Source organism: Sinocyclocheilus anshuiensis, unplaced genomic scaffold, assembly GCF_001515605.1.
Source record: "Sinocyclocheilus anshuiensis isolate Anshui unplaced genomic scaffold, SAMN03320099.WGS_v1.1 scaffold836, whole genome shotgun sequence".
In the NCBI taxonomy this organism is placed as follows: domain Eukaryota; kingdom Metazoa; phylum Chordata; class Actinopteri; order Cypriniformes; family Cyprinidae; genus Sinocyclocheilus; species Sinocyclocheilus anshuiensis.
Window position 1 is genome coordinate 1,046,550 of NW_015551122.1, and position 16,560 is coordinate 1,063,109.

Sequence of the window (16,560 nt, forward strand, 5' to 3'; positions counted from 1 at the left end):
AAACAAAAAACATTGTGTGCAGAACGAATAAAATGCAAAACTGTTTTATAAAAACAACAACAACAACATGGTATTATTAGGCCTTTTTTGTTCATGTAATTAAAATCAAATCAATATCCTAATAAATAAAATATTGATTCGATGCGGCAGTTTAACTTTATTTTGATGTAGGCACTATTTGACAGTGGCTGTCGTGTAAGATCTGTAATTTTGGTCAGGCAGTGTTTTAGACAGTAGACGCAGGGGTCCTCACAGGAGCAGCGCACGTGACGCACAGGAGCTGCTGTGAAGAACTGTGTACGTTTTAATTATGTTTGTGTGTGTTTTACAGTTACGAAGTGTTTTATTTCACCTTATATCGTTTAGTCTGCCCGTCTTAGTTTTATAGTACTAACATGAGCGATGTAATTGTGCAGAGGAGGGCATTAATGTGCTATATTCATCCATTTTAATGAACCCATAACACGAAATGTTCATTTCTAAAGAAGCACACTAGCTGCTCTACCACTGCTTTTGTTATCAGTTGATTTTAATATGGTTGTATGACTGAATATGTAAAAGAGACTAAATCTAAGGTCTAAAACTATTAGATTAGCCTAGTCAGTAAGTTACATCAATCATATTCTCAAAGCCTACAGGACCTAGAAGACATCTTTGGACAGTATGGGCGCAAAATAAGACACAGCAGGCTACCTAGACGGTGTTTGTGCTGCATAGTGTCAAACTAACGAGCTATGCAGCATAGTCTGAAATGCAGAGTTGAGGGTTGACTGCACGTATTATCTACAGTACTATGGTCTAGGCCTCTAGACACAATTTCTAATGAACCTGTGTAATGTGATTAATGCTATATTTCACAGTATGACATACATGTGTGTTTGTGCACCCTTAGCTGCTTAGCACACTGGTGTTTAACCACCATTCTTGCAATTAAGGAAAATAAATTCAACAGATTTGCAATTAGATCATGTATGATGGTCGTTTCTACAGGTTTGGACAGGCCTGGCACATCAGGTCTCTCACTCTTGTTTCACTCATCGTCTGCAGCACTATGGCATTTAACTTCGGTCAGGCGGGCACTGGAGGTTTCAACTTTGGAGCCCCTAAAACTACAGCTGCAGGCACCACAGGCTTCGGGCTGCAGACCAGCGCTCCTGCGGGAGGGGCCTTATCTTTCGGGGCCAGCCAACCCCAGACTCAGACCTTTGGGAACCCGTCGTCTCAGATCGCAGGACTTCTCGCTCAGCCGATGCAGAATAATGGAAGCATGCAAGCTGGATTCAGCTTCGGAGCCCAGACTCAGAGCACCACCTCAAGTGGAGGCTTCTCTTTTGGGTGAGATTTTATCTGGGACGGATCTTTTTTCCCCCCAATTATGTTTAGAATGTTGGTCTTAATAAAGCAATAATAAACAGTTCTTTCAAGGAATAGAGTGTAACAGCCGTGCTGCGTAAGTAAAAGTCTCATTCATTTTCTCCACAGGGGTATTGATTTCTAATGATAACTTGTAAACCTGCTGTGAGCTTTGAGGTTGTTAATCCGTGTACTTTTGTTAAAGCAATCCGATGATATTATTTTTTTTAAATAACCATATTCAACAGCAGAATCCCTGTTGAAAAGCTACATTACCCATGATTCTGCAACTAAAGCTAAACATGCAAATCAAGCCAAAATAACTCTTTAGCTCCGCCCACTCCCATGAAGCACTGAGAATGATGTCGGGTCAGTTTCCAGACTTTCTCAAACTACTTATTTTGCAATGAAAAAAAATTTTTTTAAATGTATTGTTTGCATGTGTGATCCTGGACCACAAAACCAGATGTTTAGAACCAGATGAGATTAATAAATAAGCTTTCCATTGATGTGTGGTTTGTTAGGATCGGACAATATTTGGCTGAGATGCAACTATTTGAAAATCTGGAATCTGAGGGTGCAAAAAAATCTAAATATTGAGAAAATCATCTTTAAAGTTGTCCAAATGAAGTTCTTAGCAATGCATATTACTAATCAAAAATTAAGTTTTGATATATTTACGGTAGGAAACTAAATATCTTCATGGAACATGATCTTTACTTAATATCCTAATGATTTTTGGCATAAAAGAAAAATCGATAATTTTAACCCATACAGTGTATTGTTGGCTATTGCTACAAATATACCCCAGAGACTTAAGACTGCTTTTGTGCTCCAGGGTCACACATATGTCTTTTTGCCGATTTTGAAATACTTCAAACCAAAGTTTGTAATTGTTGTGATTCACGTCAGAGCTGGTTGGTTTGGTTCATGGCTTCTAATTATAAGATTTATTTTCAGTAAATTATTAAAAGACAAATTAGGGGAAAATACTTTTGAAAACAAGGCCACTAAAAAGGTGGGCAGGCACTGTTGCACTGTATTTAATTAATGTTGACTATTTACAGTATTTAAGCAGTGTTGTAAGCTTGTTGATCAATAAGAATTTAAAGGGATAGTTCACCCAAAAATGTAAATTACCCCATGATCAACACCCATTCACTGCCATTTATAAAGCTTGGAAGAGCCGGGACATTTTTAATATAACTCCGATTAGATTCGTCTGAAAGAAGAAAGTCGTTTACACCTAGGACAGCTTGAGGGTGAGTAAATTATGGGGTACTTTTCATTTTTGGGTGAACTATCCCTTTAAGACTGAGCTGTATTCCTCCTGATTGATTCCAAAGTGAGCTGACTCTTTCTAGAGCCTAAAAAGGCTTAGCCTTTCTATCCGTCCAACGCTCTGTCAGGACAGTGTGTAAGGGCCTTTAATTGTTGAATTAAATGGGTTTGCAGTGAGTCACAGCTCTTAAAATGGCACATCCAGAGTTGGAAATATCCATTGTATAACTGAAAGTTGACAGTGGAACAGCACGAAACATGTCTGTAATGTTTAAAAAGTCTGTTCACGTCTTTGCATCCAGTGCCTCCCTTCCAAAACTCAGCGCACCTGCAGCATCTCAGCCTGCGACCACAAGTGTGACTCTGGGGGCTTCAGCTGCTGGGGCGGGCTTCAGCTTCGGAGGTCTCACCGCTCAGACTACTGCAGCCCAGCAGCCTTTGGGGGGATTCGGCTTTGGGACGCCCAAAGTTCAAGCATCCTCAGCACAGCCCACCCCTGCGCTCTCACTAGGGGCTCAACCCACAGGTAATACAGAGGGACACATGTCTTGACATCGAATTCAAAATGAGAGTTTTGTGGCTTTTGAGATCACTTTTTTCTATTCTGCTAAAAGCTGACAATTTTGTCATCGTCTCCTGCTCTCTGAAATGATAATGCACCTGCCACCGTCTAATGCTATACAACAAGAATGAGAAAGTAGCTCAGATACACACAAATAAATTAACAACCTACAATGTGGACACATTAATTCCAATGTTTGACTTTGACTTCGAAATAAAGGTTAAGCAAAAAGGACAAGGACAATATGTCAGCAGCACAGAGCATGAAAATGGTTTCTCGAACAGTTTCACAGGGTCTTGAAAATTCTTCTTCTTTTTTTTTTTTCCTCCACTTGGGGTTTGTTACACACACTGTATCACTTTATCATATTGTGTCAAACTGGTCCTTTAAGAAGGAAATATCTAAATAAGCTTTTTTTGTCTAATTATATTAATTTGTTTTGCTGCTGATTTATAGGTCTGGCTCTTGGAACGTCTACTGCTGCCTCCACAGCCCCAACAGCTGCAATTAACTTTGGGATTAAAACTTCAGGTGTGTAGTGTGGCTATTCTAATATGTGGCCCTGGAGCACAAAAGCAGTCTTAAGTCGCTGGGGTATATTTGTAGCAATAGCCAAAAATACATTGTATGGGTCAAAATTATTGATTTTTCTTTTATGCCAAAAATCATTAGGATATTAAGTAAAGATCATGTTCCATGAAGATATTTAGTAAATTTCCCTCCGTATATCAAAACTTAATTTTTGATTAGTAATATGCATTGCTAAGAACTTCATTTGGACAACTTTAAAGATGATTTTCTCAATATTTAGATTTTTTTTCACTCTCAGATTCCAGATTTTCAAATAGTTGTATCTCGGCCAAATATTGTCCTATCCTAACAAACCATACATCAATGGAAAGCTTATTTATTCAGCTTTCAGATGATGTATAAATCTCAATTTTAAAAAATTGACCCTTATGACTGGTTTTGTGGTCCAGGGTCACAGAAAAACTGGCAAAAGAGAACAATAGTTATGTAATAGATCTTTTGTTGTTGTTCAGCCACCCCAGCTCCTATCAGCTCTGCACAGAGTCAGTCCATGCCAGCTCCAGTATCCTCTCTGTTTGCTGCTCCTATAGCCTCAACACCAGCCACAGGATTCACATGTGAGTTCTGTTCACCTCTTGTAATGAAGAAACTTCCAGTTCAGTCAAATTCTCAAACCAAGCCATCTACTAACAAATCTGCTTTAACGGCACATCTGCATTTATGTATGTGCAGGCTATGTTATATATAATAAACGCACACACACACACACACACACACACACACACACACACACACACACACAGTGGCAAGTATAGGTTTAGTTGAAAACCTCTGGATTTCTGCATTGATTACTTGTAAAATGTGGTCTGATTTTCATCTGGGTCACAGTTATAGACAAAAACAATCTAAGCTAATTTATAGTTTTCAAATGTTTATTTTAGACTATGATTGGTCATTGACAGGGCAGGTGGGGAAAAGTAAGTGAAATTCTGTTATGGCTTCTCCAAAAGGCAATAGGAGTAAATTAAGAAATTGTGATTGGAAGTGTGGGTCACACAGGTGCAACACACAAAGCATTGTTACTTACAAATCTGGTCTTGTTAAGAAAAATCCATGCCTTGATTGCAAAAGCTTAAACACATTTTAAAGCTGCTACAGACTTGGGTGTTCATGAATCCAAGATAAGAGAACCTGCCTACAAATACAGAAAATTCTGGACTGTTGGTTTTCTCCCTATGAGTGCACGTCCTGCAAAGATCACTGTTAAGAACACAACGAACAATACTGAAAGAGAGGCCAGAAGCAACCCAACAACAGCAAAACAATCCTCCAGGAAACTCTGAAGACTGCAGAAGTCTTTGCTCATGTATCCACTATCAGTAAAACACTTAAAGGGACAGCTCACCCAAAAATTATAATTTGCTGTTCATTACCAGTTCACCAAATCGGACTGAACCGTCTGAAACAGTGCGCGGCTCTAGCTGCACACACATCTGTAAGTTACTCAATCAAAACTCAAGAATGATGTTTCATGAAAGGAAACCACTGCCCCCCCTTGAACCACATGCACACCGTATGGATCACGGATCAACTACAATCCCTTGAACCCCTAACCTGGACACTTGCAATCATTGAAGGAACAATGAATTCTAAAGTGTATCAAGACATTTTACAGGAGAATATCAGGACTTCAGTTCATGACTTCATGCTTTAGAGCGGCGAGGTGATGTAACAAGACAATGACCCAAAGCACACAAATAAACCAACTAAACAGTGGCTGAAAAAGAAGTCCTGAGCTAAAGCCAAATTTAGATGCTGTGATATAACCTAAAAGGGGCCATGCTATCAATCCCAGAAATACTGCTAAACTTAGACGGTTGGTCAAAAAATGTTATTAGTCGCTACAGAAGTCATTTGGTAGAGGATTTGCTGCTAAAGTACGATCTAAAAATGACAAAATTCAAGGGTTTTCTTGCTTTCTCTACCTTGCATTGTGAGTGTATTCGATAAAAATGTCCAAATCGTGTTTATTTGTGTTATTAGTTAGATTCTATTTATCAACACCCTATCAACCACTCCGAGTATTTTAGCTACACCCTAACAACCACCCTGAATAACCTAGCAACCGCATAGCAACAGCTTAGCAACCACCTTGAGTTCCCTAGAAACCACCCTGAATACCCTAGCAACCGCATAGCAGCACCCTAGCAACCACCTTGAGTACCCTAGCAACCAACCACTCGTACACTATCTATCTATCTATCTATCTGACTGTATTGCCTTCAAACCTTCAAGGCAAGCTTTAAAACTACTTTGAATTTCAAACAGCTTCAAACTTCAAGCTTTTAAAACCTCTTAAAGCTGTCAGGCTATGGCTTTGCGGTTTCTTTCTAAATCAAGTGGTTTTAGCTGTTTTTTGTTAAAGGGTTAGTTCACCCAAAAATGAAAATCCTGTCATTAATTACTCGCCCTCATGTCGTTTCAAACCTGTAAGACCTCCGTTCATCTTCGGAACACAAATTAAGATATTTTTGATGGAATCTGAGAGCTCTCTCGTCACACGGATACGCTGTTTCCGTTCAGATCAAATCACAACAACGAAGGAAACAGATCCGGCTGACATTTTTTAAAAAAGACTGAAAGTGTTGCCATCCATACAGTAAGGAATCTAAAGCATACCTTAACTGTAATGAGCAAACACAGCTAACAAACCATCAAGTTTTAGCTCATGGAAATTTCTTTCTTCATTTAAGTGGTTGCTTTTTTTCTTTCTTTCTCTTTGTTTTTGTTTTAAATATGCACTAATTGCCAAGTAAAGGAAGTTAATTGGACAAAGGTGTGGGAGCTCTCATTTGAACGATAATTTAGGACTGTTCTAGAGAAATCATCACGTGGTCTTTTCTCTCCTCTGCTAGTGGGCTCCTCGATGGCCTCGGTGGCTCCTGTGGTGAGCTTAGCATCCAGCGCTCCCACAAGCCTGTCCCTGAAACCTCTAGGAGCCGCCGCTCCTGCTATAAGCACAGGTGCCCTCACTTATTCTCACACACTGGCTTTGCTCATTAATACATGCTGAACAAATAATTGAGGCCAATATATAATTTTCCTATCAAGTTACTTGTATTATTTGAGAGTGCGTGTTTGTGTCTTTAGTAGCTGCTGTTAGCACTGGAGCTACTACTGGCTTTTCTCTGGGACTGAAGACTGTAGCATCTGTTGCACCAGCCATCACCACCTCCACGTCAACTGCCATCGTCACAACCAGGTACAAAGCTTTTCACATTCAAGACGTTGTGTGTTTTCTAGCGTCGAGTTGCATATTCAAATTCTTGTGTTGTCTTCTGTCAGCACTGCTCCAGTGATGTCTTACGCTCAGCTGGAGGCTTTGATTAACAAGTGGAGCTCAGAACTAGAAGACCAAGAGCGACACTTTCTTCAGAATGCCACTCGGGTCAATGCCTGGGACCGTATGCTGGTGGAGAATGGAGAGAAGGTAGAGAAATACACTCCAGGGCACGCAAAATCGCTAGCCCGATGTCCCGGGGCTATTGTGTTTTCCAGTCGGGCTACCAAATGTTTCACCGTCCTGCCCGACGGGCTATCTTGAACCGTGATATAAAATTCCTTCCTTGATTTGCATTGTTCACTAGCTTGTTGGGGTAAAACGGATCGTAGTTGATAATTTGCACGTGTTTCAAAGTCTAGCCGATTTAAACATTCAAGTGTTTTAAACCACTCACGCATTCGGAGCTCTCATTCACGCACTTATTCAAAGCGCGCACAGAGAGCCGCGCTTCAGACGATGCGCGTACACAGAATTGATTCCTCTTTTGTGTATCCTTGCATCTGAATGAACATACACACAAACTTATCTCAAAATAACTTTCTGGGCAAGTATTCTCGTAAACACAGTCGGGTATGTCTTAAGTTAACTTAAGTTTACGTTCACATGTCTTAAGTGAAGGTAAAGAGTGGAGAAAGAAATCTCAAGTGCATCATTATATTGGATCCGTGCATTTGGCCTTAAAGGGGCAGCAGCCTATAAATAACCAGCTGTTCCATAAGCGCCACCTGCTGTCAGAGAGTGACATCTGCGTCTCATTCACAAAGCTAAAATCAGACCGTTCTGTTTTTGCTTCAAATTTCGAAATTATACAATCTAATTGCAATCTAAATAACATGCATTTAGCATCTTTGTTTAGATCGTGATTAAAATGCAGTGGTTGCCTCTGATTTTAAATGGAAAGAGCACAGCCAAAGCATTAGTTTGTTTATATGAAGAGATTTATTTTATTTGTATTTAATTATTTTATTTGGGATTTGTTTAAAAATTTCAAGTTTTATTATTTGACATATTTCAATTTCACAAAGAAATGTGCAGCATTTTGTTGGAGAAATAATAAAAGGACACCTTTTCATTTATAATTCGTCTTCAATCTCATTTTGTTAAAAAGAAAAATTGTGAGTAAATTGTACTGTGAAATCAGTATCGTGCATCGCATCGTGAGTTGAGTGAATTGTTACATCCCTATATGCTACTAGTGTTTGCTGTGGTATCAAAGAAGTATTCTGTTATTTAAATAATAACCATATTTTTTTTTGCTCATCTGCAAAACGACCCGATCTGTTACTCAAAATCTGATATGATAATGCAATGTGATCCGAGCCGTGGGTTTTGTGATCCGTTGCACCCCTCTTGACATCTCTTGACTTGTTATTTGAAGAAAAAAAGCGATCACTGAAGTTTTTAATCATGCTGATTTGTCCTCAGTGGAGCTCAGCCGATGTCTTTTTTTTTTATTCGGGCTACTTAAATTCATGTTGGGCTACCCAAATCTGAAGAATGTCTGCCTGAAGGGCTACCAGCGATTTTTAAATTTTGCGAGCCCTGCACTCATCTTTTAGTACACTGTTTTCTCCCTGCTGCCACATACACCATCTTTGCACTGGTAAAGTTACAGCAACCCCACAAATATATATACGCACACATTCCCAGTATGAATTGTGAATCAAGGCTTTGTTGGCACAGCATTCTTGCATTGCACCTGTTTCTGAGAAGAGCAAGTACACAACGTTTTAAGATGAAGAGGTGCTTTTTGGATTTCAACTGTGATACTGATGTGTTCACCCACAGAAACACACTGCTGCTTTTTATATAACACATTTCCCATTGTGAATTATGATTATACAGCTTGGTTTGTTGGGTTGGATTGTTTTCTCAATCACAAAACCACCTTAGGACACCCATAGTTAACTTGCCCATCTAAAAACCTGAATCTAGTGTTACTGCCTAAAACCATATTGCAACAGATTTCCAGTGACAAGTAATCTTTTTTTTTTCTTCTTCTTTTAGATAACTGCTTTACATAAAGATATGGAAAAAGTCAAACTGGACCAACGAAGGTAATCGATTATTTGTTTGCTGGTTGTTTATCCTGGAAACGTGTTATTTTAATGTGGCATTTATGTTTTCTTGCATTGGTAACAAGCCTCCACAAGCTTTCATGGTTGCACTTGCCAGATTTCAAGAGTTTAAATCCCCCAATCAGAGCTTTTTTTTCGTAAATCGATATGTTTTCTGGCCAGTGGTTTACTTAATCTTTCCAAGCTGGCAACCATGTGCACTCGCCCGCTCTACGTTAAGGAAAAAAAGCAGTGATGAGGTGAAAACACCGGCGAACATGTAAGCTGGAGTTAAGCGATCTCTATTGAGATTCTGCTCAAATATAAGTGTAATACAGGCGGTCTGTTTTCTGTCACAAATCTGAGAACAAACCATGTGTGTTGACATTCTCTTGGTTTGTGCTTATGTGAAAGTGGGGGGAAAAAATGACAATCATGATTTTTATTTTTTTTTTTTTACAAAATACCGTGATTAACCGTTTAACCATTATTGTGCAGCCTTAATTAAAAGTGTAATAAGAGAAACTGGCACAGCAGAAAATGTTGGTTGCCTGTGGCATCTGTCAGTTATAGTTTAGTGTTAATTATACAAAATTATTTTGACTTCAGCGATTGACCAGTCAGTCAAGTAACTTCAGCATGAACTAAACAGTCTAAGCATGCTTGTATACTGTCTGCTAACATGTTTGATGTAAACTTTCTCATATTTTGGTGTTTGTAACACAGGTTGGATCAAGAACTGGACTTCATCCTGTCCCAGCAGAAAGAGCTGGAGGATCTTCTTGGTCCATTAGAGGAGTCTGTGAAAGAGCAAAGCGGGACCATTTACATGCAGAACGCAGACGAAGAGCGAGAACGAACGTAAGAGCAAAAACAGGCAGGACTCTATCAGCCATTGAAGGAGCTCATGTTTCCCTCCTATACTGTGATGTTATTGAGTATTTGAATGATCTCTTTTATCCAGGTACAAGTTGGCAGAAAATGTGGATGCGCAACTCAAGAGAATGTCCCATGATCTGAAAGAGATTATTGAACACCTCAACACCTCCAGCGGACCTGCTGACACCACTGACCCGGTATGCAAAATACGATCGATGGTCCAGACAGAAACGCTCTTTATGAATTGTTGTGTGGTCTGGACTAAGAATGACTGGTGTTGTTTTTCAGCTTCAGCAGATCTGCAAAATCCTCAATGCACATATGGACTCCCTGCAATGGGTGGAACAAAACTCTGGTTGGTATCCTTTTGACACACAAAAAAAATGCCAGTCCATTAAACGCTTGATTAAATGTTAGCTTGTATACTTATCATATAGTTTTTCTGTGCAGTTTTACTCCACAGGCGAGTGGAGGAGGTCTCAAAGCTGTGTGAAAGCCGCAGCAAGGATCAAGAGAAGAGCTTTCGTTTAAACTTCCAGTGATCACGCAGCTCTTTTTTCCTCAGTCAGTTGTAAATGAATGTCATTGTTTTTATTTGCTTCAAAATAAAATAATTTCTTTCTACCCGATTTCCTCTTGATGTGCTTTGTTCTTAGTTTATTCATACTGTTTGCACTTTGCAAAACGATCATGGCTTTTTCTCAGTTTAGTGATCGAGAAATTCAGATAGAAAAGCAGAGACCTTTTTAAAGATATAAAATTAACAATACATCTGCAAAGAAGGGAGTTTCTCTTCCTGGTTAACGCTTAAGAGCTAAAACGAGCCAATCAATCAGCTGCATGGAGCTCCACCATAGCAACATGGATCCTAGCATTGATTAATATCATCAAGCAATCTTAGCCTAAAGAAAAGAAATCTCCAAAAAGAAAAATAATATTTTACAGAAGGTTGCAGGTTTAAAAGGGGACGAAATGAGCACCGCCATCTGCAGGTATGTGCACTACCGAGAGTGCGGCTGCATGCGCCGGAGAACAGCAACAGCATCCTCCCCTCCACATGCATGCAGTCTATGTAGCATGATCCGACCGCGAGTGTGTCCGAAGTGCAAAGCATGCATCGTGATGTTTGGAGAACAGAATGCAAAGGCATGGATGCTAGTCACAGTGGTGACATAACATTATAAGAAATAAAATGCATGGCGTGATTTTGCACATTTACAATAGCATGCGCCGGTAACTCATGCCCTAATTTCTCCTTCTACGCTGCACTTTCTTTGCATTAAATGCATGCATGCATTCTCCTGCGCATTATTTATGATCTTTCTGTGTTTTTTAAAAATGCATTCAGCGAGGACGCACACGGTGGTGTTTTAAGAGAACTGCGCGCAGTGCGTGCGTTCGCGTTCAGAGCGCGCGCGCAGATGCACCGAGTCTCGCGCGCGCCATTTTAGCGCGTCTCCGGCAAGATGGCGCTCTCGCTTTGTCTGCCCTGATCGGAATAAAACACTATTTACTTTCATTACATGCATGCAAATGTACCGAATCGAATGAAAAAACAGCGTTCCTCGCGGTGCCAAACCGGTGACATCTCAAAGACCCGCGCGTGAGCTGAGCACGGAGATCTTCAGGTGGGTGTGAAGGATGTAGCGTTAGCCGGGTAATGCAATGCATGCGTCTGTGCACGCCACATCCATGCTTTAGTACTGCAAATAGTTAGGGGGCGTCATAATCATATGTTATGGGGATTGATATCCTAATGAAGTGCGTTATTCGCCCTTTCGTGCGTCTCCAGCAGATGCATTGGTCAAATGCTAGAACTAGGCCTTTCTCCACCAAATGTTTAGCACCTCATTCAAATATGCGTTTTAGCCTAGAATTAGTAGAATTGTTGCGTCTCTGGTGTTCTCCTCCAACATCAGCCTAAGCACTGAAGGGAAACCAGTGGATAACAATCTGTCAAACAAGTAGCCGAACGTCACGAACAGCAGTCTGTAAGTTAGTGACCTGCTTGGTTTCCCCTCCTCTAGTCTTGTTTGGTGGCGTTTCGCTGCTTTAAGCGGCAGGCACGAGCCGATGGGTTTGTTTATATCAGCCGTTATCAGTGCGTGTCTTCCGTCTTGTACCGGCTGCTGCGTGCGAGGCGGGCTCAGTGGTGACGCCACCTGTCAATCAACAGCCGCCGCGGCGCGTGAAAGAAAGTGACGCTACTGTCCTCGCGTTAATAACGGCTTTCGTTTGAAGTCGCCGTTCATGTTTGGATCGTCGTTTCACGCGTATTACGTTTTTCTGTACTTTACTTTTCTGCTCATCACTCTCGACTTCGGAGATGAGTTTTCAGCGGACGCGTTTTATAACTCATAAGGTATTGTTTGTTATCGTCGTATTACGACGTATCTCTATATATTTTACCATAGTAAACCGTCTCGTAGTGTCTGGCACAATAGCTTGGTGTTAGCCTCCACTCTTGTGGACTTTTTTTGTGTAATAATAAAATAAATGTTTTGAAAGCTTCTTACACTGAGTTTCCATATTAAGGTCGGCTTTACAGTAACTATAGCAGCGCTATCTGTGGTCAGTTTTGTTGTTGATCTCTCTGTATCCGCATGTTGCGTTTCTTTCAGGTCTAGTAAGTTGAATACATTGGTGACCAAACTTCATGAGTTTTTGGGTCATTCTCCAGACGAAGAAAGCATTCATTCTCCAGACATTTCCACTGGTGAGGATCCCTACTGTCAGCCCAACAGACTGGGCCCAGACATTTGAGAAGGGTATAACTGCAGCCCGGAGATCTCCAAATGGGGGCGGGAACTCTAAAATAGGGCGTGGCTTCTTTCCATTGACAGACAGGCACATGACACGCTTGCGCAGTTTCCCCCCCAATCCACTTCAGTGCAAACTCCGCCCCACAGCTGATTCTAAAGATTTTATTGGTTTGTCAATTAAAGTGTTGATTTCCTACACTATGCTACAAAAAATGCTAACCCTTAAAGGGGTCATATGATGCGATTTCAAGTTTTCCTTTCTCTTTGGAGTGTTACAAGCTGATTGTGCATAGATAAGATCCCTGAAGTTGCAAAGACTAAAGTCTCAAAACCAAAGAGATATACTTTATCAAAGTTAAGACTCTGCCACGCCCCCCTAAAATGGCTCGTTCTAACACGCCCCCACATATCTACCTCACTATGTGGGAATATTTGCATAATGCGGCCCAAATGTGCACGCAAAGAAAGAAGGCGTGGTTTCAGGAACAGCAGTTAGTGTTGATGCAGCCATGTCAGGGAGACGCTGTGTGTTTCAGTGCGAAAGCAAAAGCACTTTATTTGGCCTTCCGAGTTGCACCCAGTGTCACTACCCCCTCCTACCCTGTGAATTTCGAGCCCCGGGACGCCCCCGTTGCTTAGAACAAAGCGATAGAGTAAAATTGTGGGTGATTTGTGTTTATATCATTACGCAGAGGTTCAAACTCCAGTCCGAACAGCACTGGCCACGAGCTTTGGGCTCTGCTCTCACGGAGAATATTTACTTATATAGCATATTTTATTTTAGATGAGCTAGAAACTGTTTAATTTATAAAGTTTTATTTTGAAATGTAAGTCAATAACAATTGGCTGGAGCCAGAGCCAATGGTGAAAGTCTTTGCGCGACGAGAGCCCGCCCCATTTTGGAGGTTCTGCCCACTTTTGGAGTTCACGCCCCATTTTGGAGATCTCCGGTCTGCAGTTATACCTACTTGGGAAATTCAGCTTTTCAAAGGCTAAATATAGTAAATAAGGCTAAAAAGTTGTATCTATGTATAAATTGACGTATTTTAGACAAATATACAATGTTTTCTTAATTGTAAATGTGTATGCTTTTCTCATATTACAGGTAAAATGGCTGCTAGTGACTTAAACAGCCCTGATGAGAGAATGAATGAGGTTTGTCTACAGAGTCTGGTTTTGCTTTTTATCTCTACAGTTTACTATAACACTGTGTCCTATCCGGTTACAGCATAAGGTCATTTTTCTGTACTTCTGTACTTGAATGTGCACTTCAAAGTTCAATTTGAGATGGACTAGAGCAATAGTTAGTCTTTTAAAATGACATGCAAGGCTTTTGTCTGACTCTGATTGTACTTGTGCAGTTTTTGCAAAGTCTCACTCAAATCCCAGATAAGGTCCAGTTTTATCGTTGAGATGAGTGCACATAAAGAGCACCGCAATTAGGATTGAGGCAGATTTGTTAAAGGATGACGATAAAGCTTGCCATTTAGCAGCATGCTTTACGGGGAAAATAAGAAAGCAGCTTTTGCCATCGTTCTCTGTCATAGTGCGAGAATGATATAGTGCATGAATAAAACATCAATTACCCGACTCATGTTCATGCTTTGATTTTCAGTTTGTTGGACTGGTGCTTCAAAAGCTTCTTCAGGAAGTTTATAAAAGACAAGGAGATTAAATTGATACCCAGCACATCCATTTTATTCCATAATCTGAAAGCTTATCACACCGATAATTATCATTTCTATATTTGGGTTAAAATATTCAGGTAGGTGGACCAGTTTTTTATTTTATTTTTTTTGCTAAAATGATGTTTCTGTGGACATTGTGCTCGATTTAGGCCCTTTTATGCCAAACTACTATAAGACTAATGTTGCGGGTTGAGCTGGTAATATATGGATATTTTATCACTGAAAATGAAATGTTTTTTTTTTTTCATTTCTTCAGCCTGGTTGCTCCTCAGAAATGACCAAACCCTCATCTTCACGCTCAAAGAGGTGAGTTGGGTTGAAGTTGTTGTCGAAGCTCTGGCTCTTGTTCAGTAAATATCTGGACTAAACGATATGCCTTGTATTTTGTCTTATGCTGCGTTCCATTCAAAATCAGAAGTGTGATATTCCCTATTTGACATTACAGAATTATGACCTTTTAATATTCTGTTGGCCAGTGCTTGGAAGATAACATAGAAAGTTTTGCACAACTATCTCTGCAGACTGTTTCAAAATGGGTTTTGTTGTCACAGTATGAACTTTGCCTTGTTTCTGCATTATGCATTCAATTGCTTTATGAATGTTTCATAATTGTATTGCGCGTGCATCTCCTTAGGTGTTGTCGTACCTTAATCTTACAGGTTTTGGATTTCCACACAAGTCTTAAGTGTTTTTGCTATTGCACTTTTTTTTCTGACTTCCTGAATTTGAAAGCAACACAGCATGAGTCATAGACTTCGTTGCACTGATGTGTACCGTTTTATAAAAATCCAAATGGAGATGTGTTGAGAGTTAAACGGCTCAGTAAACAGTCTGTGAAGCAAATTCTGCCATTTCGTCCAGACATGTTGGTGTTGTATTTCTCTCTCTCAGCTGCTGTGGTTGCTTGTAGTTATGTATGCATTGCTCTTTTGAAACTATTGAGATGATGCTGTAGTTTTGCACACGGTTCTTTGGAGTGTTGGTTGTCGTGGGAATGGAATGTTGAGAAGAGAGGATAATTTTGATCATGTTTATTGGAACAACCTGTTGACCCCTTTCCCCCTCTGTTGTTAATGAAAGAAAACCTTCATTTGTGACCAAGCACACTGCCGTTGATGAATCGGAATGTGCAAACGAGAGTGGAGGTGAACGCGGCACAGATGACAGCATGCAGAGCAGTCTGGATATCAGCAAGCTGCCACAAGGTTAGCACTCTGTTAGGATGTTTTAAAGTCTGATGAAGCGTGTGGGTTAAGAGGCGCACTGAATCTCCTGGCTTCACGATTCGCAGGCACAGTGGTGGTCAAGCCAGAACCGGTTGCTAACGAAGCTAAAGATGAATTCCGCGGTCCGGAGTTCCATAACAGAGGAAGTAAAGTGAAAGAGGACGGCACTCGGAAACGTCCCGGTGAGTAAGCTTGTGTACTGTAAATGATCCCATGCCCCATTAAAAGGTATTGAATTAGTCTAGTTATGTGTTTGGTTATACAGTCAAATACTGTTTTTTTTTTTTTCTTCTCACTTTATTTACGTCTTTCCATATAAACAAAATACAGTATACAATTGCAAAACATATACACTACCGGTCAAAAGTTTGGTATTAGAATGATTTTTAATGTTTTTTACAGGAGTTTCTTATGCTCATAAAGGCTGCATTTATTTGATCAAAAATACAGGAAAAAATTTAATATTGTAAAATATTATTATGATGTAAAACAAAGTTTTTCTATTTTAATATACATTAAAATGTAATTTATTCCTGTGATCAAAGCTGAATTTTCAGCATCATTACTCCAGTCTTCAGTGTCACATGATCCTTCAGAAATGATTTATTATTAGGGATGCACCGATACTGGTATCGGTATCGGGCCTGATACTGGTCTCCTGTACTCGTACTCGTTAAAATGCCCCGATACCAAACGCCGATACCACACAGCATGTGATAAGCGCCATATTCAAACAAAGACACCAACAACAGACAGCAGAATGGAGTTAAGGATGTCTACTACGCAGTATATGTATGCAATTAATATAACGTTAAACATTCAGTATTAACGCCTGTATAGCTGATGTGCGCGAGCTGATAAACAAAGCACGCTGAGTG

At 40.2% G+C, this 16,560-nt stretch overlaps 2 protein-coding genes across 4 annotated transcripts in view; both read left to right on the forward strand.

Moving 5' to 3' along the window:
• The first annotated feature begins 202 nt into the window (after positions 1–202).
• LOC107663122 (nuclear pore glycoprotein p62-like) lies at positions 203–10,635 on the forward strand. Of its 3 annotated transcripts, none has more exons than XM_016453279.1 (13): positions 203–297; positions 991–1,335; positions 2,937–3,160; positions 3,653–3,727; positions 4,240–4,344; positions 6,643–6,750; positions 6,878–6,989; positions 7,073–7,217; positions 9,078–9,127; positions 9,854–9,988; positions 10,092–10,203; positions 10,295–10,361; positions 10,457–10,635. In XM_016453279.1, the coding sequence occupies exons 2-13, from the start codon at positions 1,052–1,054 to the stop codon at positions 10,546–10,548; spliced, it is 1,509 nt and encodes a 502-aa protein (XP_016308765.1). In that variant the 5' UTR covers positions 203–297; positions 991–1,051; the 3' UTR covers positions 10,549–10,635. The 3 variants fall into 3 exon arrangements, with proteins under 3 accessions (XP_016308765.1, XP_016308767.1, XP_016308766.1); XM_016453281.1 differs by having other exon boundaries at positions 6,881–6,989; XM_016453280.1 differs by having other exon boundaries at positions 211–299; positions 1,048–1,335.
• Positions 10,636–11,106: 471 nt separating this feature from the next.
• Positions 11,107–16,560, forward strand: part of atrx (ATRX chromatin remodeler) — a 73,146-nt gene continuing 67,692 nt past the window's right edge. Inside the window, exons 1-6 of the mRNA XM_016453235.1 lie at positions 11,107–11,634; positions 12,628–12,722; positions 13,874–13,923; positions 14,713–14,762; positions 15,537–15,661; positions 15,748–15,864. Coding sequence (XP_016308721.1) covers positions 13,879–13,923; positions 14,713–14,762; positions 15,537–15,661; positions 15,748–15,864 — 337 coding nt within the window. The 5' untranslated portion in view covers positions 11,107–11,634; positions 12,628–12,722; positions 13,874–13,878. The remainder of the gene's footprint in view (positions 11,635–12,627; positions 12,723–13,873; positions 13,924–14,712; positions 14,763–15,536; positions 15,662–15,747; positions 15,865–16,560) is intronic.

Coding starts and splice junctions, on each gene's coding strand:
- LOC107663122 (XM_016453279.1), top strand. CDS start 1,052: ATGGCATTTAACTTCGGTCAGGCGGGCACTGGAGGTTTCAACTTTGGA. Junction 3,161..3,652: donor ACTAGGGGCTCAACCCACAG/GTAATACAGAGG, acceptor GCTGATTTATAG/GTCTGGCTCTTGGAACGTCT. Junction 3,728..4,239: donor CTTTGGGATTAAAACTTCAG/GTGTGTAGTGTG, acceptor GTTGTTGTTCAG/CCACCCCAGCTCCTATCAGC.